The sequence below is a fragment of the Gracilinanus agilis genome, chromosome 1 (assembly GCF_016433145.1).
Source record: "Gracilinanus agilis isolate LMUSP501 chromosome 1, AgileGrace, whole genome shotgun sequence".
NCBI lineage: Eukaryota > Metazoa > Chordata > Mammalia > Didelphimorphia > Didelphidae > Gracilinanus > Gracilinanus agilis.
Window position 1 is genome coordinate 53,313,720 of NC_058130.1, and position 25,234 is coordinate 53,338,953.

General features: G+C 44.0%; 1 protein-coding gene across 2 annotated transcripts in view; it reads left to right on the top strand.

Annotated features, from left to right (window-relative positions):
• Window positions 1–12,323, top strand: part of SETD5 (SET domain containing 5) — a 47,234-nt gene extending 34,911 nt beyond the window's left edge. For both annotated transcript variants that reach the window (XM_044663728.1, XM_044663813.1), the window contains 5 exons: window positions 1,721–2,194; window positions 2,811–3,109; window positions 4,325–4,461; window positions 9,321–9,409; window positions 9,775–12,323. In XM_044663728.1, the coding sequence (XP_044519663.1) occupies window positions 1,721–2,194; window positions 2,811–3,109; window positions 4,325–4,461; window positions 9,321–9,409; window positions 9,775–10,374 (1,599 nt within the window). In that variant the 3' untranslated portion in view covers window positions 10,375–12,323. The remainder of the gene's footprint in view (window positions 1–1,720; window positions 2,195–2,810; window positions 3,110–4,324; window positions 4,462–9,320; window positions 9,410–9,774) is intronic.
• Window positions 12,324–25,234: the final 12,911 nt, after the last annotated feature.

A 25,234-nucleotide genomic window follows, 5' to 3' on the forward strand; every position in this document is an offset into this window, starting at 1 on the left:
AGCAATTGCCTTGTGAAAAGAATGGGTAGGTACTGAAGTTAAGTTTGAAGGAATATTAATAAAAATGTCTGAGAACCTCAAAAAAGAAAGAATAATTAAGAAAGCGAGGTTTCTGACAATTTTAGGAGAAACTAATTGAACCAGAAGTTGAAAGTTATTTTTGTGTTTATTTTTCCATGTTCATGAAAGAAAGGGACTGGTTTTAGTTTGGTGAAAAAATAGCTTCTCCCTGCTCTACCATAGGAAAAACATAAGTCTTATATTCACTTGTGTTTTAGGTGTTGAGTATATTTTTATGGGGATGTGAAATGATTATTCTGCCTGACTTTTAGATAGAACTACCTCCCTGAATGACTGTCTGATATGACTATAGTGCCAAACGCTGCAGAGAACCACTAGATAAATCTCAAGGTTTCATTCAGATGAGGCACCCTTGCCTTTGGTGGCTACCCTTTTACCATGTGGTTTCATTGACTTGACTACCAAGTAGCATTGTAAATAACAGCAAGACCAACCATGTCTGTTGTTTCTGAAAGCTGTAATACCATAGCCAGAGCACATGGAGGTTTTAGAATCAGAGTTTCATAAATGAAAAAATGTAAAATCTTCCAAAATAGATGTTCAAGTCCCAAAATTGAAACCATGGGATAGATGTAGATCATGTTGTAGTCTCCGAAAGGTGAAGGTGTTGGTGTTTCACTGTTTGAAAGGAAGTTAGGATATGCTTTGGCACTTTATGTAAATGGGAGAAATTTGTATTTTCTTGGTGCTCAAGACCCGTAGGTGCTATAGTGATGCAGGGTCTTGGTGTGCCATTCTATGTTGAAGGAATATCAGTAGTTAAGAATGTCTTCCTTCAGTTTGGGTTATGCAACTGATCCGTTATTGGAGATTGACTGTCAGTGTGTATATGTCTCGTTGGCAATTTGCAGCAAGTATGTGGTAGTTTGTAAAGTAATGACATAGCCGATGAGATAGAGTTTAGGTGCATGGATGGTTCTGGAATGCTGTGCTCTACTGGGGCTGTATTATTGGTCTTCTCATGTGCTGGTATGTTTACCTAAATGGTAAGCCAAGAATTGAATGATCACCAAGTTGGATGTAAAACAGATCTGGCTAACAGTGAAAATGAATGGATAATGTCTGAAGGAAGTACTGGTTGGTTGATGTCTTTAATACCATTCATCTTAATTGAACTAGTAACTTAAATACTCCCCCTTTCCTTCTCCCCCCACCCTTCTTTCCTTCGCCCTTTCCCCTCCTAGCCTCCATCAGTATTAATTTAGAAATGAATACATCAGGAGCCAGTTATCTTAAGACACCAGTCTCACTTCTATAACGTGCATGGGGCTCAGGTAATTCCCTTATTTTACTGCAAGTCCCATATTGTATTACCAGGTGACTCAGCAAAAAAAAAAAAAAGCTGAGTAGATGAGATAGTCTCATTTGACCAATTCTTTAATTCTTAGTTCTTGAGTGCTTTCCACTGGAAAGACTTAACGCAGTGTAGGAAAAGGCTGGGGGTTTGTTAGACATCTATCTGGCCTGTGTAACTGTCATTATGTGGAGCTTTTGCACACATTAATGGTTTTCTTTCCTCCACTACCATCACCCCATCTTTTCTGCCTTACTTTCTCACCTGTACCCTTTACTCCCCTTCCTTTTTGCCCTACTCACTTTCTCCCCTACCCCATGTCTTCGTTGGTTTTTGTTTTTCCAGCTTGGTCTCCGGACAGACCTGGATTTGGCAAAGGTAGGATACCTTGAGCCTAACACTAACAGCTGCCTGGAGAGACAAGTCTTGCTCAACCCAGGTCAATCTGACCTGGCTTCTCAGCCCTCCATCCCTCCCACATCAGACAACAGCCACCAAGGCAATAATGGAGATGGACAACAGACCCTTCTCAGAAATTCAGACCAGGCCTTTCGGACAGAATTTAATTTAATGTATGCCTTCTCACCTTTGAACGCTATGCCTCGAGCAGATGGACTGTTACGAGGCTCTCCCCTGGTGGGAGATAGGAAACTTTTAAATTCTGATGGAAGGTATTGTAGCTCTCCTGCAGAAGGGTATTCCAGCAGACATGAACACGGTCTAATTAAAGATATATCACGTGGATCAATGTCACCTGGTGGTGAGAAAGCCAGTGATGGAGTCAAGCCTGCCCCTCAGAACCCACCTCAAAGAAAGAAGGCAAGTATTTTTATGTTTCTTCCACCATTGAAGAACTGTAACTGAAGTACAGGCAATAGACAGTTTTCCTTTTCAGTAGATTTAATCCAGTATACAGGTCTACAGAGTTTCTTTCAGAGAACCCAAAGCGGAAGGGTGTATGAGATCAAGATCTGTTAAATTGGCTTGCTAAAGAGTAAACAACTGCTTCTCCCATGGATAAAATAGGGAAAGTAACTCTTTTAGGTTTCAGTTTCCTTACCTGTAAGCTGAAAAACTGCATTATCTCTAAGGTCCTTTGCTGCTCTAAATGTATGATTGACCTGCATACCTGGAAATATTCTGGATTTGAGAACATAGAGCAAGAATATCAAGTCCTTTAAAACTTGGGGTACTAAATAACTAGAATAGGGCTTCTTACTGCTAATTTTGAATTATTCTTTCTTGTTGTATCTTAAGGCTGAACTTTAACTCTCATACCAAGAAACTTGCCTACTTCATTTATGATTTCAGTAACTTTGGTTTGAACCATAGAACAGCCCTACTTTAGATATTTCTTAATCTTTTGTTTGTCATCTTTTTCTGATGATGTAGTAGAGATCTTTTAATTAAAGTCCTATTTTTGTCTCCTTCCCAGGTGTCTTTGCTAGAGTACCGTAAACGGAAACAGGAAGCCAAGGAGAACTCTTTAAATTTGGGTGGTGACTCTGTGCGGTGTACAGGGACTCCCAGCCGGCAGGGCAGCAATAGCTCAGTGTCTGACACTGAAACCTTTGGTGTCCAGGGATCTTTAGCCCGAGCCCCATCTTCCCCTCACAGGGGTTTTTCCCCATCCCATTCCTCTGTTCCCCCAGTGGATGATATAAGCCCTACAGACCCCAGGGGTACTACTTCCTCATCTCACTGCAGACCTCAAGAGAATATCAGCAGTAGATGGTAAGTATTGCAGTGAATTTACTTTGATTCGTTGTAAGAAGGGTTCTTCTAAAGTCATTCTAAACTTTGCCAGAAAAGTTACAGTAATGCTTCTCTTAGAGACCCACCTCCTCCCTCCTTTCCATCAGTCAGTCTGTCTAATGGAACCAAAACACAGCTTTAACCCTCACTGCTAACCTAGGAAAGGTCACTGAATCCAAGAAACTGCCTTTCAGCATTTAATTTTGAATGTTGGTGGCCATCACCATGATCTCCTGCTTATTTAATCTAAAGGTAAGTTGAGCTTAGCCTGGTTCCACTCTGATGATATCCTTAGTCATTATGTTTATTGAGTATCTATTTTATACTAAATGCTTTACTACGTAGTGGGTGTACAGAGGGATAAGATGAATTCCCTGGCTCAGAACACAGAAAAAACATCAGCCACCTGGTGTATTGTCAGATGTCAGATAAAAAAAATCTAGACCATCAGTGCTCTAGAAATCCCCAGGATCAAGCAATTCTTGAAGAAGAAGTTTACATTGTGGTGATGAGAATAGGCTTTAAAAGCCTAACTGAGCTGCTGCTAATTTGCTTTGTAAACTAGGGCAAGTCCCTCTCCCTCTCTAAGCCTCAGGTTTTTTTCTGAAAAAAAGGAACTACCCAGGGCAGCTGGGTAGCTCAGTGGATTGAGAGTCAGGCCTAGAGATGGGAGATCCTAGGTTCAAATCTGACCTCAGATACTTCCCAGCTGGGTGACCCTGGGCAAGTCACTTGACCCCCATTGCCTACCCTTACCACTCTTCCACCTAGGAGCCAATACACAGAAGTTAAGGGTTTTAAAAAAAGAAGAAACTACCTGGGCCAAATGATCTTGTTGAAGGTCCTTTCCATTTTTAAAATTCTGTTCTATGAGTGATGCAAATAGTAGAGTAGGAATGGTCATTGAGAGCTGAGGTCTTCAGAGAAGGACTCTTGGAGAACCTTGCCTTGAAATAAATCGTGATGAGAAAGTAGCTGTGTAGCCAGGATCTGTAGGGTGAAAGAGAACATAAAACTGCCTTTCAGAATGGGGTAAACTGGTAATACTCTGGTTCTTGGTGTATTACTGTCTATTTCATGTCTCATCTTGTTGGTAGAATTAGTCCCAAGGAATGATTATTAGTATTCATGGTGAGGTTAATTCCCAGAGAGCTCTTTAGCTATCATTTAAATAAGGTCCTGTCACCTTCCCAGGATGGTTCCCACATCTGTGGAGCGTCTCCGAGAGGGACGGGGCATTCTCAAAAAGGTCCTTCGAAGCAGCAGTGTGAAGGTGTCACAGAAAGAAGAGACTTCCCCAGCTTGGGAGAGTGCCACTGAAAAAGAATCAGGTGAGCAGAGTGAGGAGGTAGACAAGAGTCAGTTTGGAAGCAGTAGACATCTGCTGTCCATTTGGATTTCCAACTTTACATTGACCTGTTTTGTGCTTCCTTGACTTAAGTTCTTGAACATCATTTGTTTTTCTGGTCTTTCTCCTTTGACCAAGTGGCACATTCCTATCATTTTCTTTGGTAAGAGTGGTCAACCTTCAGGCATTTGTTCTCTTCATTGACACAGATCACAGCATATAATTATAACTCCTCTGCCCCTCCATAAAATCCTTCAACTTACTGTATCTTCCTCTAGTTCATGGTATATTTTGAAAATGCCAAGGGACAGTGAGGAACGCTGAGTGTTCTCATGGATTATCCTTTACTTTGGTTATATGACTTACCCTTCTCTCCATTGTAGATTTCTCTGATAAAATTCCTTTTATATTACTACTGCAATGTAGATCTTTGCTTGTAATATGTTACAACCTGCCAACACCCATCATATGTCATTCCCCCTTGGGAAATGTGACTTTTCATTTGAATTCTTCAGAAACTTTTAATGACTTGCAGCCATATAGCATCATGAGAAGAATGATAAAATTAAACAGATGGGCCTTCATTTTAGAAAGAAACTTGAGGTTATTAGAAAGGAATGTACACATAAAATTTTTATCAGATTGTTCTCTTGGGGAGGGAGGGTGAGAATTTTGCTCAAACTGAAAAAAAGTGAAGGTTAAAAATTGTTTTTCCATGTGATTGAGGAAAAAAATAAAATACTAGAAAAATAAATTAAAGCAATGTACCATTTCCATAAAAAAATTTAATCTTCTTTTCCCCATCTAGCATATTATTCATTTGTAGTGTTTATCCAAAGTATATGTATGCCTGAGCTAGCCCCAGAAGTTGTCCATCTAACTGCATATCATAGTATGGACAATGTCCACATGGTTTTTCTAAACTTCATGAATGATTAGGCCCAGGGTAGTTCTGGTGCCAGCTCAAACTGGTTCATAAGCCCCAACTGTTAAATTTTCACTGTGAGTGTTTATACCTCAGAAACCCCCAATCACTATAAATCAGTTCTTAATTGTTGTTTTGTTGATTGTCTAGATTTAAGAAAGTGATAGAGAAAATTGTTACAGCTAATTAAACTTAATGTATTACACATATATTTTAAACTGTAAACATAATAGGCAAAGAATTGATTATTGATTATAAACTGATTTTAGATTCTTTGCTTGCTGCGCTCACAAAGTATCCTCAGTTTATATCAATGAAATGAAGCTCATAAGTGAACTTCCCTTCAGGGCCAGGCACAAGGACCCTAAAAACTCGTTTCAAAAAAACTATTTTTGAGAGTATATAAGATTAAAAAGGATTTCTAACTCTTAAGGGATGATTCTAACTACCCAAATAAAACTTTCTGATTCTGTAAGGAACCGCTTCTCCTGTGTCCACAGGCTACTCTGATCCTTCCTGATCTGACTAATTCAAATTTTTACCATTCTAAATAAACTAACACTATTATCCTTATAATTCTTAATTTCACCTCCAAGTTATAAAAATAAGAAAGGCTAGCTGGCTGAGTCTCAGCAAGAGCCAAGTTAGGCCTCTGAGCCTTAACAGACTTAGAGTCCAAAGCAAAGACCAGGATTTTCTTTGGTCTTCTCAGAGTTAAAACCATCTATAGAAACAGCAATAACTAGTCACTAGTGTTTCCTAAGTTGGAAAAAGAAAACACTAAGCTCCTTCAGGTCTTTCCCTCCTTTCCTTCTACCTCAGACAGTGAGAACGTGAGAGGCAAAGATGTTACCTCCTCCAAGGCCTCAGAGAAAGTCTCTGTGCAACTGCCCCTCCCAGAGAGAGAAACTGTCCCAGAAAAACTGTTAGACTTGAAACTAACATTCTGACTCTGCTCTGTTTGAAACTCCAATTCTTTCTCAAGCCAGCTTCTCCTCTTCTTATTTCTAAACTAATATAATAACAAGACCTAATTTCTATTATCATCCTTATAACACCCACCCCATGTTTAGAGTAATGCTTTTTTAATTATTATAGAGCTTTTAAAAGAATTTTTCAGTGTTCTGGGGCTTAATGCAATCATGAAAAGGTCAGCACTAAGTGGTGGTGTGGTGGTGTCAAGAATTGGGCCTACAGTCAGGACTTGAGATTCAATCTGATCTTAAGACACCTCTGTGTCACTGAGCAAGTCACTTAATTTCCATCCATGTCAATTTACTCAATTGTAAACTCCTTTGCAAACTTTAAAGTACTATATAAATGCTACCCATCACCATTATTTGCATCTGTAGTACGTTATAGTTTTTAAAAAAAAGTTTTGTAGAAATGGAAAAGTTAGTATATAGGTTGGTAGTTACTTTTTTATCTTAATATTTTTTCTCTTATCCTTTAGGATCCTTTCTATTTTCATATATCTTGAATAAATGCCCTCAAAATTACCCAGACCTCCTTGTTAATATTAGTCTAGTATGCCATATTCTTTGATGTCACAAACAAAAAAGAGTACTTTCACATACTAAATAAAATGGGGGGAAATCCATGTTTCTTTCTGAAATTTCCTTCTCTGCTGTATATTTTTTAAAAAATGCTTCAATGGCTCTCCCTCCATTACCACTACCACTACCACCCCTTTAAAAAAAAAATTATCTTATAACATACACTTGCCTTGTCCCAAAATGCACACCTTCTGCACCTTGATCTCCAACCCCTGTCAGGCAATGATTGATAACATACCCTCATGCAACCTATGTCAGGGCTAGAGTATTAAATTCAAACATTGCAATTTCATTATTATTTTGGGGAGGAGGGGACTCTAAGAATCCTCATGTTGGGACAGGTAAGTGGCTCAGTAGATAGAGAGCTAGGCCTGGAAAGGAAGGTCCTGGGTTCAAATCAGTCCTCAGACCTAGTTATATCATGCTGGGCAAATCACTTAACTCCAGTTGCCTAGCCCTTAACATTCTTCTGTCTTAGAATCAATAATTAATATCAATTTAAAGCCAAAGGGTCAGGTTTAAAAAAAAAATTAGAATCTATATATCTTGTCCATCAGTTGTCCATTGTCCAGCTTCCTCTTTTAACTCTCAGGTCAGGTCTGCTAGCTGGTATTTGCCTAAGCTTTCTCTAGGCTTATTTTTCTTCTTGTGATTTGCAAACAAATTTGCATTCTTACCCAGTGTTGTCATTGGGTTCCTGTCTCTGGTTTGATCAAGTGTCTGTTGACTGAGAAGGTTTCTGTGCTTTTGATGTGCTGATTGCATTTCTCCAAGAAATTGTGAGAGTGTAAATCAGTTTCTATTGTATCTAATTCACTTTTTTTGCATTTGCAGCTTGTTTAAATTGATCAGGTTGGAGTTGCCTCTACTGACACACACCATATATTCTTATTTGTTATTGATTTTGATTTTTTACAATTTAAGTTTGCTTTGATCTCTCCCCAAAGCTGGAAATCCTACTCCATAAGCAATAAAAGGGAGAATGGCAAGGGAATCAGAACAGACATTTTTTTAAGAGCCCCGAGTTAACTATTTGTTAAGGCCTTCTCCCATATTCCATTCACTGATAGCAGCAGTCAGGTAGAATGAGCTATTTTCAGTCAGTTAGGAAGCATTTATTAAGTATTTCCATTACCAGGCAATGTGCTCAATGCTGGGAATACAAAGAAAGGCTTATGACCTGTTGAGGCAGCAGGGGATCTCAGGAAGAACACTAGACTGGACTGGGAATTCAAATCCTAATGTTTCCATCCCCTGTCTAAGTGACTAGCCAAGTAACTGAACTGTAATTCTGAGTTTCCTTATCACTAGAAGTAGAACGAGAACATCATCCTTGCGCTGTGTCCTCTCATGGGATTCTTAGAAGGTTTTAATGAGATATTGTCTCCAAGGGTGTTTAGCCATAAAATACTATACTAGTCAGTTCTGCTATCAAATGGCATTTGTTTCCCCCAAAGTACCATGCTATACAAATTTGCACACTAAAAACCCAAGTACTTATGGAAAAACAGGATGGGGTGGGGGTGGGGGGAACAGTACTCAACTTAATGACATAGTGGAAAAAATAAGAATTTATTAAAAACAGCACAATTTTGTATGTGTTAAATGGCTAAGAAATACATAAGTAGTAGCAGTGGCTTTGGTTTCTACGTGTTATTTGGCCTGCTGTTCAGCCTGCACTCACCTACTTGCAAAGCCCCCCTGAAAGCTGACAGCTCCAGGTCTCAGGGCTGGAACAATAGAAGAAGAGGATGCATGGTCCAGACTAGCCTTTCTCTACTCATAGCTCTTACATGTCAGTAGATACATAAGTGACTCTTTAACCAAGACATGACATTTGCTTTTAGAAGTGGACTTTAGAAGGGTAATAGCATATAACTTAAAATTTAAGTTGTGCTCAAAATATTCCTTAATATATCAAATCGCATTGGAACAAATATTTTCAAAATGCATATTAGAGTAAAAGTATCAGATAATTCTGAACTCTGAAACTTTACAGATGTGAATCCTCCCTTCATCAAGAGGAATCTTAGGGGGCAGCTGGGTAGCTCAGTGGATAGAGAGCCAGGCCTAGAGACAGGAGGTCCTGGGTTCAAACTTGACCTCTGTATTGATTCTAAGGCAGAAGGTAAAAGGTGTTTTTTTTTTTTGTTTTGTTTTTTGTTGTTGTTGTTGTTTTTTTAAGAAGAATCTTAACAGCTTTCCCTGGTTCCTCACTTGTGTCTCTTAGTAGGCATTGCTGTGATCCATAGCTCATCCTTTGATAGCCTGTCTTCTGGTACTGAAGCTCTCTAAAGGCAAGCTCTAGGCCTTTTTTAGGTCCATAAAAGTGAGATGCTTCTTGTCTGTTCTACCCTCCAGATCCTACAGAGGGAGATGGCCCAGAGATAACAAGCTCTGCTCTCTCCAAAGGATCCGCTGTTTATAGTCCTTCCAGATATAGCTACCAGGTAAGGAAGGGCTTGCCACTGGGGTCTCTGTTACAGGCCATGGCAGGTATCTGATGTGGGGAAACTTTCATGAAGTCATTAGATCTGCAGGTTCTGAGATGACATGACTGCCACCATGGATCACATGAAAAATTTTAAGTATTTGAAATCAGCTTTAGAAATACATGTTGAGGATAATACATTTAGGTAAGCAAAACAGGTGTACTGATAGCATCTATTTCAGGATCTGTGTCACCTCTGAGAACATGCTAATAAATTAGCTTCTAGTTCTGTGCAAAGCTGTATACAGTAAAGGGATTTCGGGGAGAGTGGGGTGCAATTCCCATTCATTCTTTCATATGCTTCCTTCTCACCTTTTCTCCTAGCTCCTACAGTGTGACAGTCCACGGACAGAGTCACAGAGCCTCCTTCAACAGAGTTCTTCCCCCTTCAAAGGACACCCCACTCAATCTCCAGGATACAGTTACCGCACTGCAGCACTGAGGTCTGGAAATACCCCTTCCCACAGTTCTTCAGAGTCCTCCCTTTCTTCTACATCCTATTCCAGCCCTGCCCACTCCGCACCCACAGACTCACTGGGACTTTTTGCCGGGACACCAGGGTATTACAATAGCCAGCCACATTGTGGAAGCAGCAGTGTCCAGAAGAGGAGCTGCCCCTCTGCTGCTGCTAGTCCTCCCTTGCAAGGCCCCTCAGACTCTTCTCTCCCCTCAGACTCTGTTTCTCAGTCCAGCACAGGAACTTGGAGTTCCACTTCCTTCCCCCAAAATTCTAGATCGTTGCCATCAGACTTACGGACTATCAGCCTGCCCGGCTCTGGACAGTCAGCTGCCTTCCAGGCCTCCAGGGTATCCACAGTTTCCAGTTCACAGCATTACCCACACCGTGGCAGTGAGGGAGTGCACCCATACAGACTACAGCAGCTGCAAGGGTCTGGAGTCAAAACTCAGACAGGGCTTTCCTAGGGTTTCTGGATTCTGAGCAGACTGATGAACCAAATGAGCCCATAGCTGCTTCCAGTGGCCTCTGGATCCTGGGCCAGGAGAGTTGCTGTGGAGGGGAATGTAGGCGCCAGAGGATTGGGTCTGGATGAGGAGAACAAGACTTGTGAGCATTGTTGGTCTCTAGGCTTGGAGGAAAATGTAAATCTTGTCTGAAGTGGAGACTGCCGAGAAGTTTCTCCCTGCTCTTTAGGGTACATTGTTGAAAAGCCAATGGTGTTTCAGTTAATAACGGTTCTAAGTGCAATGACTTGTGTCAAGCCTCCATCTCCCATTGTGCCCATCACCTGTAGTCACTTTTGCAATGAGGACATCTTTTTCAATTTGAAAACAATTCAGAAAAAGAATAAGGGGGAGCACGATTCACAGCCATCTGCATAGGGCCAGGTTCTCCAGCACTCATGGCAGGTGGGCATTCCTCCCTTAAATGACCATTCCAGTCACTAACAAATCTAGTCCAGGTTTGTCAGCAGAAACAAATGCTTCCTTTCTTTTATCCTAGTCACCAAGCAGTGGGTAGTTGGGGGGGAGGGGGGCTTGGAGCATGTGTTGTGATTAAGGGATGTCTCCTCTAAAGACGAGGCTTCAGCCAGCTCTGGATTATTCAGGGGTTGATTGTCCTTCTCTGCTGCTGTCCACCTGTTCTTCCCCCCTCCCACCCCCCCCACCCCCCATCCCCTTCTTAGCCATTCATAGATTCATTAACATCTCCAGTGGGGGAAAGAGAATTTGGATCTGATTGGCCAGTTGTGCTGCTCCATGGCAGGTCTTCATAGGTTTGACCAAGAAGGAGGCGGAATTCGGTGTGGTTTGGGGATCACATGAATCTTTATTTCTCCCGGCCCCCACCTCCGAGAGGATCCAAAGTAGGCCGTCACACAAATGGGCACTGTGCATGTGTGACGGCAGGGCTGCCGCTGCCAGCCCCCAGATTGTGTGCGGGCGTGGAGCATTTGGGGAGGTGTCATGAGGCTGCCCGCAGCCCCAGATGCACCCCATGGATGTTGTCAGGCCAGCATGGGAGCAGCTTGGATGCCCCCCACCCCCACCCCCAGCTTGGGTCTCGCGCCCACTGTACACACTGGGGGGTGCTCTGGAGCTGGCCTGCCTGGGGAGCACAGTCGTTCAATTCCATACAGTCGCTAGCTTCTTTCTTTCACTTGTTTACGGTAATATCTGGCGTGTTTTTATTTATCTAATTTTATATTCAGTTATAACCATTGTAGGTTTAGCTAATATACAACAGGTATAATCCCTGGTGCTGCAGTGGACCTTCTTTTCTTTTGGACAGGATAATACTGTGAGTCTCCCTCCATATTTCCTCCCTGCCTCCCTCCCCACCTCTTGTCCACTTTCTTTTTCTCTCCCCCTTCTCCACAACTATCATATGCACAGTCTTCTCTTTTGTGTGTGACTGTTACAAAATTTCACTATTTCCAAAATTGAAATCAGGTGTTTGCTCAAAAAAGGGGAGATTTTTTAAAAATTGAAACAACAAAGTACTTCATTCCCCCTACAAGAGCCCATCAGTCTGGGAGAGCATTGGGAATGAGAATCATGTCGCCTGGGATGCTGGTTTCTTTGTATATTATAAAATGTGTGTAAATGCCTCTCCGTTTGGGCTGGGGTTTACATTCTCCTCTTCGCCGCGAGCAGAGGAGAGAGCATAGTGGGCAGGCTGCCTTCAGCCTGCCTGGCACATGCAGAAGCCCCAGCCACTCTGTGTGGGCAGGGTGCTGTAGAGACCAGACCTCCTGGGGGATGGGGAGGGGGGTGGGGGGGAGAACTCTTGGAAGGGAAGAAGTGTCACTTCTTTCTCAAGTGGAGTGTTTACACCTTGCTGTAACATTTGAACTTTCACAAGAGATGTAATAATTTTTATAATAAAATACTTACCTTGATAATCAAAAAGTTAAAACTTTACTTCCTCTTAATGTGCTATCCTCTAACCCAACGGTCGGCAACCTTTTTGGCCATGAGAGCCGTAAATACGTGCGGAAGGAGGAGGATGGAGGCGGAAGGCGCTGGAATATGGGGCGGGGGCTGAAGGGCCCCCTGGGGCACATCCTGGAGCTCTGCCCGGACTGGCCAGTCAGGAGGTGGAGCCAGATATGGCTCAAGAGCCCTACGTTGCTGACCCCTGCTCTAACCTGTTCATAATAGTACCGTCCTTCCTATGCCAAAGTGAAACTTGGCCCATTGAAGGAGTGAGAGTTTTCCCGTAAATGCACTAATCTGACTTTTTTATGACCCAGGGACATACATTAATGAAATATGGTGGGATTCGGGATGTATTCTCTTGTGTTGGAAGAAAACTGCTGTACACAGCTATGGAACATTTGATCTAATTAGTACCTTGTTCTAAACATTCTTTCCAAAAAAGATTTAATGAGTGGTTGTTGCATATAGATGAAGAAGATTCCATCTCTGTTCTCAAAAGTCTTGAAATATAAAGAGAAACATATAGCAGCAGTAGGCAACCTCTTTGAATGCCTCTCAAGTATAGCAAGAACCCCCCCCCCCCAAAATAGACTGTGTAGCTTCCTCTCTTGTGGGCTACAGAATCATTAGAACTTTAGAAAGTACCTTTAGATCCAGTCTCATTTGCTTACAATAAGACTAAGATACGCAGAGCAATTAGTCAATAAGTATTAAGTGCTTTTAGTGTCTCAGGCACTGTGCTAGGCACTAGGGATACAAATACAAAGTATAAAATAGTCCCTGCTTGCAGTAAACCCAATGGGAGAGACAAATATGTGTAAATAGCATAAACACGTCATTAAATACATCATCTACATAGATCTAGACACACGCGTGAATATGGCAAGGTTGTTTGGGAAGAAGGAGCCGGCAGTTGGGGGAGGGGGGAGGCTTTGTGGTGCCTAAGCTGACCCTTAAAGGAAGAGAGGAAGGATGGAGCATCCTGGGCGTGTGGAGCAGCAGCAGGAAAGAGCTGAAGGACAGGAGGCGGAATGGTGTTAGTGAGGAACAAAGAGAAAGCCCGTGAGGCTCATATCCTTTGAGGCTGAAAAGGTAAGTCTGGTCCTATGGGTGAGGACAATGATGGTGAACCTTTTGCAAGTCCAAACTGCACCCTCGTGCCGCCTGGGAGCCGCTCCTTTACCCCAGAGGGCAAGGAGGAAATGCTGCCATTGGGCTGGTGGGCAGGGGAGCAGCCCGGTCGGGCACATGTGCCACGGGCTCACCATCATGGAGGACTAGGGTTTTGAAAGCCAAGGAGAAGAAATTTTTATTTAATTCTAGAGAAAACAGGAGGCCCCTACAGTTGGTGGAGTGGGAAACATAGTCAGACCTGCTCTTTTTCTTTAAACCCTTCCCTTCTATCTTAGAATCAATTTCCAAGACAGAAGAGCAATAAGGGCTAGGCAATGGGGGGCTAAGTGACTTGCTCAGGGTCACCTAGCCAGGAAATGTCTGAAGCCAGTTTATTTAACCAAATCTCTCTCCTGGGAAACTTGCTTTAGCTGCAGTGGAAGTGAGCAGTGAGAAAGAATGTTTTTGTAATCTTGAGTGAGAGTTTTTGAGGGCACCGAATCAAGGTGTGAATGGAAAGAAGGGAGAGATGGAATGAAGGCAAGTGCAGCATTTGGCAACTGATTGGCTCTCTGGATGGGGAGGAATCAAGGATCAAAGCCAAGTTGCAAACCTAAGACACTGAAAGCATTGTGACACCTATGGCAGATTGAAGATCCAGGGAAGGGAAGGCTGGGCTGGATAGATTAGTATAGAGATCTGAGAGACATTTGCACGGGACATGAATTAAACCTGCAGGGGCTGATGAGGTTACAAAGATCTTTACAAGGGTGTAAAGAGCTACTGGCAGAGGAAAAGTGGTCTCAGGATAAATGAAGCCTTAAGCAACAACCCGAGTTAGAGGGCAGATGTGTGAAGGGAGCCAGTGAAGCTGAAGGAGAAAGAGCAGGAGACAATCACCAAAACCTAGAGGAGGGACTCCTCCAGGACAGTAGGGTCATCCGTGGCCAGTGCAACAGGTATGATTGGGACAGGAAGTAGTATCTATTTTACAGGCAAAAACCAGAGACTTAAAAGTTTCACTGTCACTGCCAAATCCAGTACTAGACACTGGTTTTTGTGATTCATAGACCTCTGTTCTTTTGACTCTTCTAATGAGATCTGCAGACAGTTATCCAAAAATTAGAAAACATCAAAGGCAACCCAGGCAGCTGTAGGAAAATAAATGTGTAGAGAATTTTCCTCCAGGCCCTCCTCAAGCCAAAGGGACTTTGAGTGAATTCATGCTTCTAGTCACAGGCCAAAGTTCTCTCCTTCACAAAAAAGTGAAGGAAAAAACCTTATTTGATCATATTCTTCTCTGATTTAATTGTGATTTTTCTCCCATGTATAGTGTCAGGTTTCACAGCTCCTCAAATCTCCATAAGGATAATTTTAAGCTATACTTAGGACTGGTTTTAAGCCATCCAGTGGCAGAAGAATATAATGCTTATGTCTGATAAGAAAAGAGTTTTAATAGTAAAATGAGATGAGAAGTCCAGAAAATAATTATATTTTCTTTAAAAATACCCTTGATAGTTAATCATTACATCTCACATTGAAGTAATTTTAGTTTTGAAATTTGTATAATAAGCCTGACTATACTGACACCTACCAAGAGATACTGCAAAGCTCCATTTGCAATTTAGAATAAGGAAATCCTTTTTTTCTCTTCATTTTTTTCAATTACATAAAGAAACAGTTTTCAACTATTGTTTTCTGACATTTTGCCATCTAAATTCCCTCCTTCCCCCACTCCTCATGACAGTAAACAATCTGATATAGATTATAACTGCTGCCATGCGATACATATATCCCTATTCCCCATGTTGTAGACATATGCATCCAAGAAGAAACCCATGAAGGAAATAAAGACTCCCAACACTTCCTTCGATGGCTGTGAGTAACATTTTTTCAAAGGGAGCCTCTTGGAGTTGTCTTGGATCCTTTCATTGCTGAGAATAGTTTAGTTCTTCACAGGTGATCATTGTATAGTATTTCTGCTACTATATACAATAATCTTCTGATTCTGCTCACTTCACTCAGTATCAGTTCATAGAAATCAGATTTTTTTAGCTCATCCTGTTCCTCATTTCTGATGCACAACAGTATTCCATTATAATCACATACCACAATTTGTTCAGCCATTCCCCAACTGATGGACATCACCTCAGTTTTATATTCTTTGCCACAACAAAAAGAGCTACTATAAATGTTTTTGTACATATACAGCTGTTTCCTTTCTCTTAGATTTATTTGGGATACAGATGAATAGAGAGATTGACAGCTTAGTATTCATGAACATGGCTTTTAAATTTTTTTGACTTGGCGTCTTAAAAAAATGTTGATAATTTTTATTCATTTGTTTTTCAGTTGTGTGCAACCCTTCATGATCCCATTTGAGATTTTCTTGGCAAAGATACTAGAGTGGTTTGCCATTTCCTTCAGTTCACTTTACAGATGAAGAAACTGAGGCAAATAGGATTAAGTGACTTGCCCTTCACCTAAACTGTGCTCTGTTCAACCTCTCCAACAGACACACTTGTGTTTAATTTTTTTTCCTCTTCTGCCTGGGTTGAGTGAAACCTCTGTAACCTTGAATCCTTAAACCAGAATTCAGCACAATCTACTACAGAGACAGGAATGAAAGGACCAGGTTGGACTGGGAACATGTATCTGTCAGCTCCTCTGTATATACATGAGCTTTCCCCATGTCAGAGCAGAATGCTTCCTGGGATTACCATAGCAAAATCACCATAGTAACAGAAAGACATCACTGCATCCTCAGCTTGGCTTCTTAGCAGAACTTAAGGAGAATGATGGCAGAAAAACACCTATATGAGCCTATTGCTATTGGCTAAGTACTTTTGTATCCATTGTTTCATTTGATATTCAACACAACTCTGTGCTCTGAGCTTTATCCCAATTTTGCAGTTGAGGAAAATGAAGCTGAGAGACTGCCTTAGAATCTCCAGTCAAATTCTCTTGAACCACTAGTCATTAGAGCTGGAAAGGACCCCACAACCATCTGATCCAACATTTCACAGATGAGTTAGCAAAAGCCAAGAGATACTTGACCAAGGTTGCATAGCTGCAAATAGCAAAAGCAAAATTCCAACCCAGATTGAAGCAGAGGAAAGAATAATGGGTTTAGAATCAGAAGATATGGTTCTTTCACTTGTTTGACTTCATATATTTACTTCTGAGCCTCAATTTCCTCATTTGTAAAATAAGGAAGTTCAACTAGAATACCTTCTGAAGTCCAAAACCCCGCCTAGCTCCAAAAGTCTGAGACTGTGATTTGAGAGTCCAAGTCTACAGCTGTTTTCATTAAGCTCCTTTCCTGGTTTAATTAAGCATACATTATGGAGAATTTTTTTTCCTGCTATTTGGATTTGATTTACAAAATAATAAGGGGAATTTAAGGGAGAAAACCAGAAACTAGCCCTCCATATCAAAAGCTAAAAGAATAGTTTTTGGAAAAGTATAAATATTTGAAGACTTGGGGAACACAACCAGCAAAGGGAATAGGGTATAGTGGGAAGAAAATTGGATCTGGAGCCAAGAAACCCAGGTTCCCTTCCCAGTTCTTCTGCGTAATGCTTATGTGACCTTCAACAAGTTATTGTTCTCTCCTACCTCTGATTCCTTTACCTTTTCTTTTACCTAACTAGTTGATTCCCAGTATTCTCTCTAGGTCTTAAAATCAGTTATCCTTGGGAACTTTTAATTCTGTGCAAAGAATTGGTCCAGCAGTACTTCAACTAGCCTCTTAAAGTTTGTTTGTTTTTTGTCCCCTTAAAGTTTTTCACAAACCAAAGATAAAAAAAAAAAATCCTTATTCTTCCAACAGTGGACAAGGTGGGAAATACTCCAGGTATAGATACAATAGCCTCAGGAATTTTAGGATCTTGTTGCAACGTGGTCAAGTCAAACTATGCAATGTATTTCTAGCCTTGTGAGCAATAGCAATATAGCAAACTGGAATTATAGTCAAAAGTGTATTGTTTGGATTTGGTCAGATAATATGCATTCATCTCATGTCTGCTACTTATAATGAGAAGTAAAGGAAGGCCCTTCTTTCTCAGCCTCAGTCTCTTCATCCCTAAAATGAACATCAAACCTACACTACCTGTCTTAGAGAAAGCATCACTGGGGCCACTAGGTGGCACAGTGGACAGAGCACCAGGCTTGGAATCTGCCTCAGATATTTCCTAGCTGTGTCACCCTGGGCAAGTCACTTAACCCTCGTTTGCCTAGCTCTTGCCCTTCTGTCTTAGAGTTGTTACCAAGACAGAAAGTAAGGGTCAAACATAAAAGAGAGAGAGAAAGCGTCAAGCATGATACTTGGATTTTTTTCCTCCTTCTAGAATTCAGAAGTTAGTTTCCAACAACAAAGTCCAAGCATTCAGATTAATACAAAAGAATGAGAAAAAAGATCATAACTATTATTTACAACTTAGAGGATTTTTAAAAAATGTATCAATTAACCTTTACCAGAATAACAAAAATGCCATTTATTTTTATATTGCCTTTTTAAACTCTTATATGCTTTTCCTGTGCCTGCTTCCTTCAGTCTGAATTGCTTCATTTAATCCCCTTAGATTTCATTGTTTTCTTCATGTTTAGGGGTCAGAGGATGGGGGGGGGGAAGAGGGGAGGATCTGACCATTTCATTGATACCATTCATTAGCTTTGTATAAATTCCATTCACCAATGCAAATTGGAAATTTAGCCCCTTGGTGCAATTTGCTTTGGTAGTGAGAATTTCCTTACTAGAGTTGCCTATTCCAGTAAAATCACAGGTCCGGTTCTTAATCTCATTTTATAACTTATCCTCTTGGCTGTCATCCTTCGCACTTAGAGGGCCAAAATGGCATCACTGTTGCCGTCAGTGTACAGTGCAACCAGTGGTGGGTGATCAGATCAGTATGGGCTCTCAGGGCTCTGCCACGCATCGGGACGGAGATGTCTCTAAATTTGCACGTTGCACATTTATTTCTTTTGAGCTACTGTCATTCTGCTTTGCTCAGAGAGCACAGTGCCACCTTTGACCCAGGCATACCATGTGGGACTTCCCTGCACCAGAGCCTCCCGTGTCTCACAATTGATGCCAGCGTTCTTCAGAGACCTTCCTCGTATCACTTCTTCTGACTTCCGTGTGAGCACGTGCCTCGGGTGAGGTCTCCACAAATTATCTTTTAGGTGGACACTCCTTTGGCATTCCGACCACACAGCCGGTCATCAAAGTTGTGTCTCTGCAGTAGAATTTAAGTGCTTGGCAGTTCAGTACAAGGCCAGATGATCTTCATAGTCTTCCTAGGACAATTCCAATGAAATTGAGTCAGTTTCCTGTCATGGCCCTGGTAGGACATCCAGATTTCACAGGCATACAACAGTGGCGTTAGCACAATGGCTCTTAGACTTTCAGTTTGGTGGGCATCCCAGTACCTCTTCTCTCCCACCCTTTCCTTCAAAGACTCCCAAACACCAGGAGAGCTCTGGCTATGTGTGTATCCATCAGCCTATTATCTATGTGGATATCCCTGGGACATATGCTGCCACAGTAATTTATCCATAGCATTCCAAGTTTCTTCATTTGCTGTATTCCATGCTGACTGGTGGAAACCCTGTTTTCTTGGTGTTCATTGTCAGGCCAAAATTAGCATAAATGTCAGAGAAATAGTCCATATTCTGTTGCATCTCAAAAGTTGCACTGAATGTACACTCGGCTGCCAACAAGAAGTTATGCACCAACTCTTCCTTCACTTCAGTCTTAGCTTATAGCCTTTTCGAGTTAAATAATTTATCACCAGTGCCATGGTGGACCTGAATGCCTCAAAATCTGTATAGTTATATCTCTTCTGTCAAAAGTTTCCTTGGGGAATAGTGCCTAGAAGTGGGATCACGGAGTCAAGGGACAAGAATAATTTTGTGATGTATAATGAAAAGGTAGATTTTTGCCAGCACAGATTTAGAGATGGGTAGGAGCTGTGAAAGTGGGCCAACTTAACAGTACTGTGAGCATCCAAGAAAACCCACCTAGAATGCCATTCCATGACTCACTGGGGTGTCTGGGAGCTATTAGTTAAATCGGAGAATAAGCAGTCAAAACTGGTGATATAAATTCCTTTATTGAACACCATTCCACCTGCACTGAAGCTAAAATCCAGCATTGAAGGGGCTCCAGGACCAAAAATGAGATTGCCGTGTCTAACAATGAAGAGTGAAGATACACTCAAACTGTACTGACTGATGAAGTATTCACAAGACCAAGCTAGCCTAACAACAGATGGCGTAGGACCCTCACCACCATCACCATCACCACCGCTGGGGACAAAGCATCCAGCTCTTTGGAGACCGGCACCCCCCCTTTCACCCCCATTCCACCTGGCAGGAACAGCAAGCCAGGAGAGAAGATGGCAACCCAGGCAGGGACAATTTGGTTGAGATATTGACTGAACATGGCTTTTGTAGAGAGGATATTCCCGTCTTCCCTTCCCCAAGTCTCATCTGAAGGAGGCCATCACCATCCCTCCTTCCTCTGTTAACTTGAAAGCCTGGACCTCCCCTCTGACTCTGGTTTCCCACCATCACCAGGCCATTCTTCCCAAGAGATGGCCTAAACCTATAATCTATCACCCCCCCCCCCCCAAACTGAGTAGTTTTTTCCATTAAGTCTCCAAAAGATGGAATTTCCTGCACTAAAGTCATTCCCTCTCAGGGCAAATAGATCTCCTCTTGACTTGGTAATGTCCCCTTGTCTAGGCATGTCCAAGAGGCCAGGCAGCTTCTTGGGATAGGAATGTGGTTGCCATTACTTATTCCCAAATCTTTCTGGGCCAGGGTACAGGAGTGGGGGAAACATTTGGGTGCGTCTGATCAGGCCAGGGGTTCTTAACCTTTATTGTGTCGTGGACCCCTTTGCCAGTTTGGCAAAGCCTATGGAATCTTTCTCAGAATCAGGTTTTCAAATAACTGGAGGAAATACTAAATTTTAGTTAGACGTTAATGAAAATAAAAATATATTTTTTTTCCTATCCATTGGGTTCATTGGACCCCCGAAATTTATCCATGAATCCAAGGACTCCACTTTAAGACCTCTGACTTAGGATGGCCTAGATAGGGCCATCCTAAGAAGCTTTCAGGGTTGTCTTTGGAGATAAACCCTGACAGTCATTCAGATATGGCTGCCACCCTATACCACTTGGCTGTCTAGAAGGCTCTATTGAACAAGATGTATTACTATCTGTATTGGTGCACCCTCTGGACAAGGAGCCCTTGCATCTGACTTACAGCGGAAGTTTCCTCTATGTACCGTCTCCCCCCTCCCTGTTAGAATGTGGGCTTCTTTCGAATGTGGGGCTGTCTTTTCTTTGTATCCCCAGCACCTAGAATAACACCTTGCACACAATAAGCAATTAATAAATGCTTTTTTCATTCATTGGAGCCCAAAGTCCAGCTGCCCCTTTTGTCTTCCTAAGTCTAGACCCCGGAAGGAGCTCCCTTCTGCTCCTATCCCCTCCATTTCCTTATGAACGAATCAGCCCAACCAAGCCATGCTTTCCCCACTTTCATGCTAAAGGGCATCCAAACAAGAGGGACTCAGGTAGGCTTCAGCCCCATTCTAGAAAATGCTGGCCAAAACACCAAGTGTCTGAGCCAACCTGGTGATCCTGACAGTGTATCAAAGAAACTTCTGGGCCAGTCCCCTGAGCTATATATCCACTGGAGCCTACATTCCTTCAGGCTTCTCTGTCCTTAAACCCATTTCCAAAGCCTCTCATTCAGCTTGGGTCTCCCTGGGAAACAGCCCTGGACTGTAACGTCGGAGAGGGTTGCTCCTTGGGAGCCAAGCTCCCTTTCTCTTCTCCACAGGGATCAGCTTTGTCAGAATAGGAGCTCTGTCCCCAGTTCAGTTCCCTGCTCCATACTCCAGCCTGGTAATGCTGAGTTTCCAGCAGAATCTTATTCCAGAGTATTTGGAGAGGAAACTAAGGCCCAGGGAAGCACGGCTATGATTTCTAGGAAGCATAGGTATTCTGTATGCTAGCCTGTCCCCAGCCCAGACTCAGGGGATTGATTCTACCTGTCTAGGAGGGGTGATCAGGGGGCCTTACATCCTCATTCTTCAGTTGCAGCATTGTGGTTTTTCAGCTATTTAAGGGTAAGATTTCCCCATCTCTACTTCCTGACAGTCTTCTTCCCTATGTGATGATCCCTGTCTCTTCCCATTTAACTCCCTGTTCCTCTCTCCTGTCCATACTGGTCTCTCTTTCCTTCTCTTTCCCTTCATATTTCAGTCTTCCTCCATGTAGTTCTCCCCATCTTTGTCTCCCTCTTCCAAATAAATTCTCCCTTCTCATCCAGTTCCCTTTTGCCCTCTTCCCACTTAATTTTCTCTCCTGCCTGTTTCCCTCTCCATCTCTTCCTATTTCCCTCCCTACGTAAGCCTCCCTGTTCCCAACTGTTTCCCTTTCCCATTGTCCCTCTCCCTCCCATTACTCTCTCTCCCAATGTCTTCCTCTCTGTCTTTCCCTGTTTCTGTTTGGCTCCTTCCCAATGTTAGTTTTTCCTCACTCCCCATCTTAGCTTCCCATTTTTCTTTAAAAAATGCTCCCCTCTTTCCCCCATCTGTCTTCCTTTCTTTCTCCCTGCTTATCTTCCTCTCCTCTCCCCATCTGTCTCCCTCGTCCCTTTCCTTCTTGCTCTCCAGCTGTCTCTCCATTTCTCCCTTCTTTCTTTCCCTATTCCTCTCTCCAAATCTGTGTCCCTTTCCCTTCCTCTCCATTTCCCTTTGCTTCCTCTCCGTTTCCCTCTTCCAACTCTTCCCATCTGTCTCCCCCTCTCTTTTCCTTTACTCTCCAAATGTCTCTCTCTCTCCATTTGTTTCCTTTTGTCTCTTTCCATCTCTACTTCCCTCCCCATTTTTCTCACCTTTCAAAATCTTTTTCCCTCTCTCCTTGTCCGGCCATTTCCCTCTCCCTTTCTCCCCAAGACTTATTTCTCTGTCCTTGTCTCCCTTCTTCCTCTCCAGCTGTTCCCCTCTCCCACTCTCCTCTCCAAATGTCATTCCCTAATCTGCAACCCTTTTCCCTTCCTATCTCCAGCTCTCCAGATCTACCTTCCTAGGCCCTTTCTACAATCTTTGTCTCCCTTTTCCTCCTCAAATTTCTGTAATCCTTTCTTTTTCTTTTCCTATGTCTGTTCAGCTCTGCTTCTCCTTCCCTCTAACCCACCAGCCTCTCTCCAAGTCTCTTTCCACCTGGTTTCTTCTCCCTATCTGCCTGTCTCTCCTCCTCCTCCTTTTCTCTTTCTCAAAGTCTGTCTCCTTCTCCTTCCCTCCCTCCCCATCCTTATCTCCTTATTCCTTTCTGCCATCCCTCTCCCTCTCTCTCCTATCCCTCCTTGTAGCCCTTTTTGCTTGTACTTCCTGGGTCTCTTCCCTTCATTTCTCTCAGTCTCTTCCGTGTCTCTCTGTCTCTCTCTCTGTCCGTCTGTCCGTCTGTTTTATGACTGTTACCTGCCTTCCCCTCAGCCTGGAGCCTTCTCATATGAACTTTGGTGTGTATGTTCAAAGAGCTCATTGCATACATTGCCGTCCCCCTGATGAGTCTGTCCTCATCGTTGGGAGCGTCATTGGATCCGCATGCCCACTCTCACCCTAACTGTATTGTAGCATTGCTGTGTGGTTTGGGTTGGGGTTTTTTATGAAGTTCTTTTTTTTTTTTTCCCGTGGGAAGGGGGAGGGGAAGGAGTCAGAGGGGAGCACAGTGCTGGGGCCAGAGTGGAGGTGTCTGAGTGGGGTGATTCCCCTGGGTGGGAAAGGAAGGAAAAGGGTCTAAGTCCAGGAGCACCGGGAATCCACCCTTCTCCTGAACCATCCAGGGACCCGGTCTCCTAGCTCCTCAAAGGGGATGGGACCGGGATGGAGCCCGGATGGGAGGCAGGAAAGGAATGGAAGCAGAAGCTCTGTCTTTTCCTGGGAGGGGGAGAAGCAACGATTCTGATCCGCGGGAGAGGGGGGGATTATGGTGGGACATCTTCGTAATCCAATCTAAATCCCACGGACGTGAGAGTGAATGGGGACGCCCACTCTTTTGGAGAGGGATGGGGAAGGAGTTGAAAGAAGGGGTTCAAACCCCATTGAGATCCCCAAGGCTAGTGGCTCTGTTCCTACGATCCAGAGGACCCCGTGAACTTCCCCTGGTGCCCCTGATTCCATCTCTCCACTCTGGAAAGAAAGGCAGAGGGTGGGTGGGTGGGGGAAGGAGATAAGGCAAGAAGCCCATTCCCTCTCTGACTACGCGTAGTTAGTCCACACACACACACGTTCACGCACACGTTCACACACACGTTCTCCTGCTCCCTTGGCCCCATTGACAGCCCCATCAAATCTCCCGAACAATGGGCTTAAAGCATGAAGTGGTAGAAGTGGGGGTGCAGAGAGAAGACGGGGGCACGGGGTGGGGGGTGGGACGGGGAGTACCCTGTTTGGAGGTGAGCTGCAAGTTCAAATTGCACATAAAAGTATCAAAGAAACAGGCCAGTGTCTGCCCCGGCAGACAGAGGAGAGGAACGCCGTCTCTGGGCCCCTCTTCCACGCTCCCTCCCCCATCCCCGCCAACAAAAGAACTGAGAATTCTGTGCTGTACAAAACGGACCCAGGCCGGGGGGCGGATGAGGGGCGTCGAGGCCGGGCCCAGTCTGTGGAGGAGGCCTCCCGGAAGGGGCCGGGAGGAGCCGGGAGCCCCATCCAGAAGGAAAGCAACCCCCGCCCCCTGCCCGGGTCCGGGAGCTGCTCCGGTTCAGCGTGAGAGGGCGAGAAAGGGAGGAGGGTCCTGGCCCGGCCGGAGGGGGAGCTGTCCGGGCTCTCTCCCCAGCGTCTCTGCAGCGGGCAGTTAAGTCAGTCGGTCTTTTTGTCTTGACCCCAAGCTGCGGCTGGCTGGACCCTGGGGAGAGCGGTGGGGTCAGTGGCCAGTGGGGTGTCGGGTGGAGAGAGGAGGGGGTGAAGGACCCCGGGACTCCGTGCTCCCTCCCTCCAGGCAGGTCCTCTTCATCTTAGCTGAGCTGGCTGGGGAGAGCGGGGTCTCGGGGAGGCCGCCCAAGGGAGCTTGGCAGCATCTGAGGCTTCGAGGTGCAGGTCACTGAACCGTCGTTGGCAGAAAAAGGCGGGAAAGAGTCCAGTCCGGGGCCTCCAGAGAGGGCGAGGCCCAGTGGCAGCATCTCTGTTATGTTCTGGGAGGGGTTGGAGGGGGGCCAGGACAGAGGGAGTCAGCACCAGGCGGGGCAGCCCCCAATCTGAGAACTGAACCTGCAGTTGTGGGTGGGGACCCTAGAGGGCCAGTGCCAGGAAGGGGGGAGGGGGAGGGGGAACCCCAGAAGGAGAGCGGGGCTCCCCCTAAGGTCTGGAACCAAAAGATTTGGTCACTGAGTCACCGCTGCTGAGAGCAAATTTCGTGGCCTGGGACAGCCCCGATGGCTCTGGTGACGTTAGAGGGGGGAGGATGGGAAAAGGAAACCCGGAGAAGCTCAGGGAAAGTCTAGTTCTCCTTAAAGTCCGGTGCCATTGGGAACCAGAGCCCAAGCCTTCCCTCCGTCCAGAGGCCAGGAAGCCACCCCCATCTGCTCCCTTGGCCAGGACTAGAGATAGGGAGGGAGGCAGGGGGGCAGCCCTATTGTGAGAGTAGTCTGATGCCAGGGTCTGCCCCAGGGGTTCAAATGGAGGGATCAGGGGAGGGGGACTGGACAAGTTGAGCTCATGTCATTTTCTGGCTTGAGATTCTGCCCT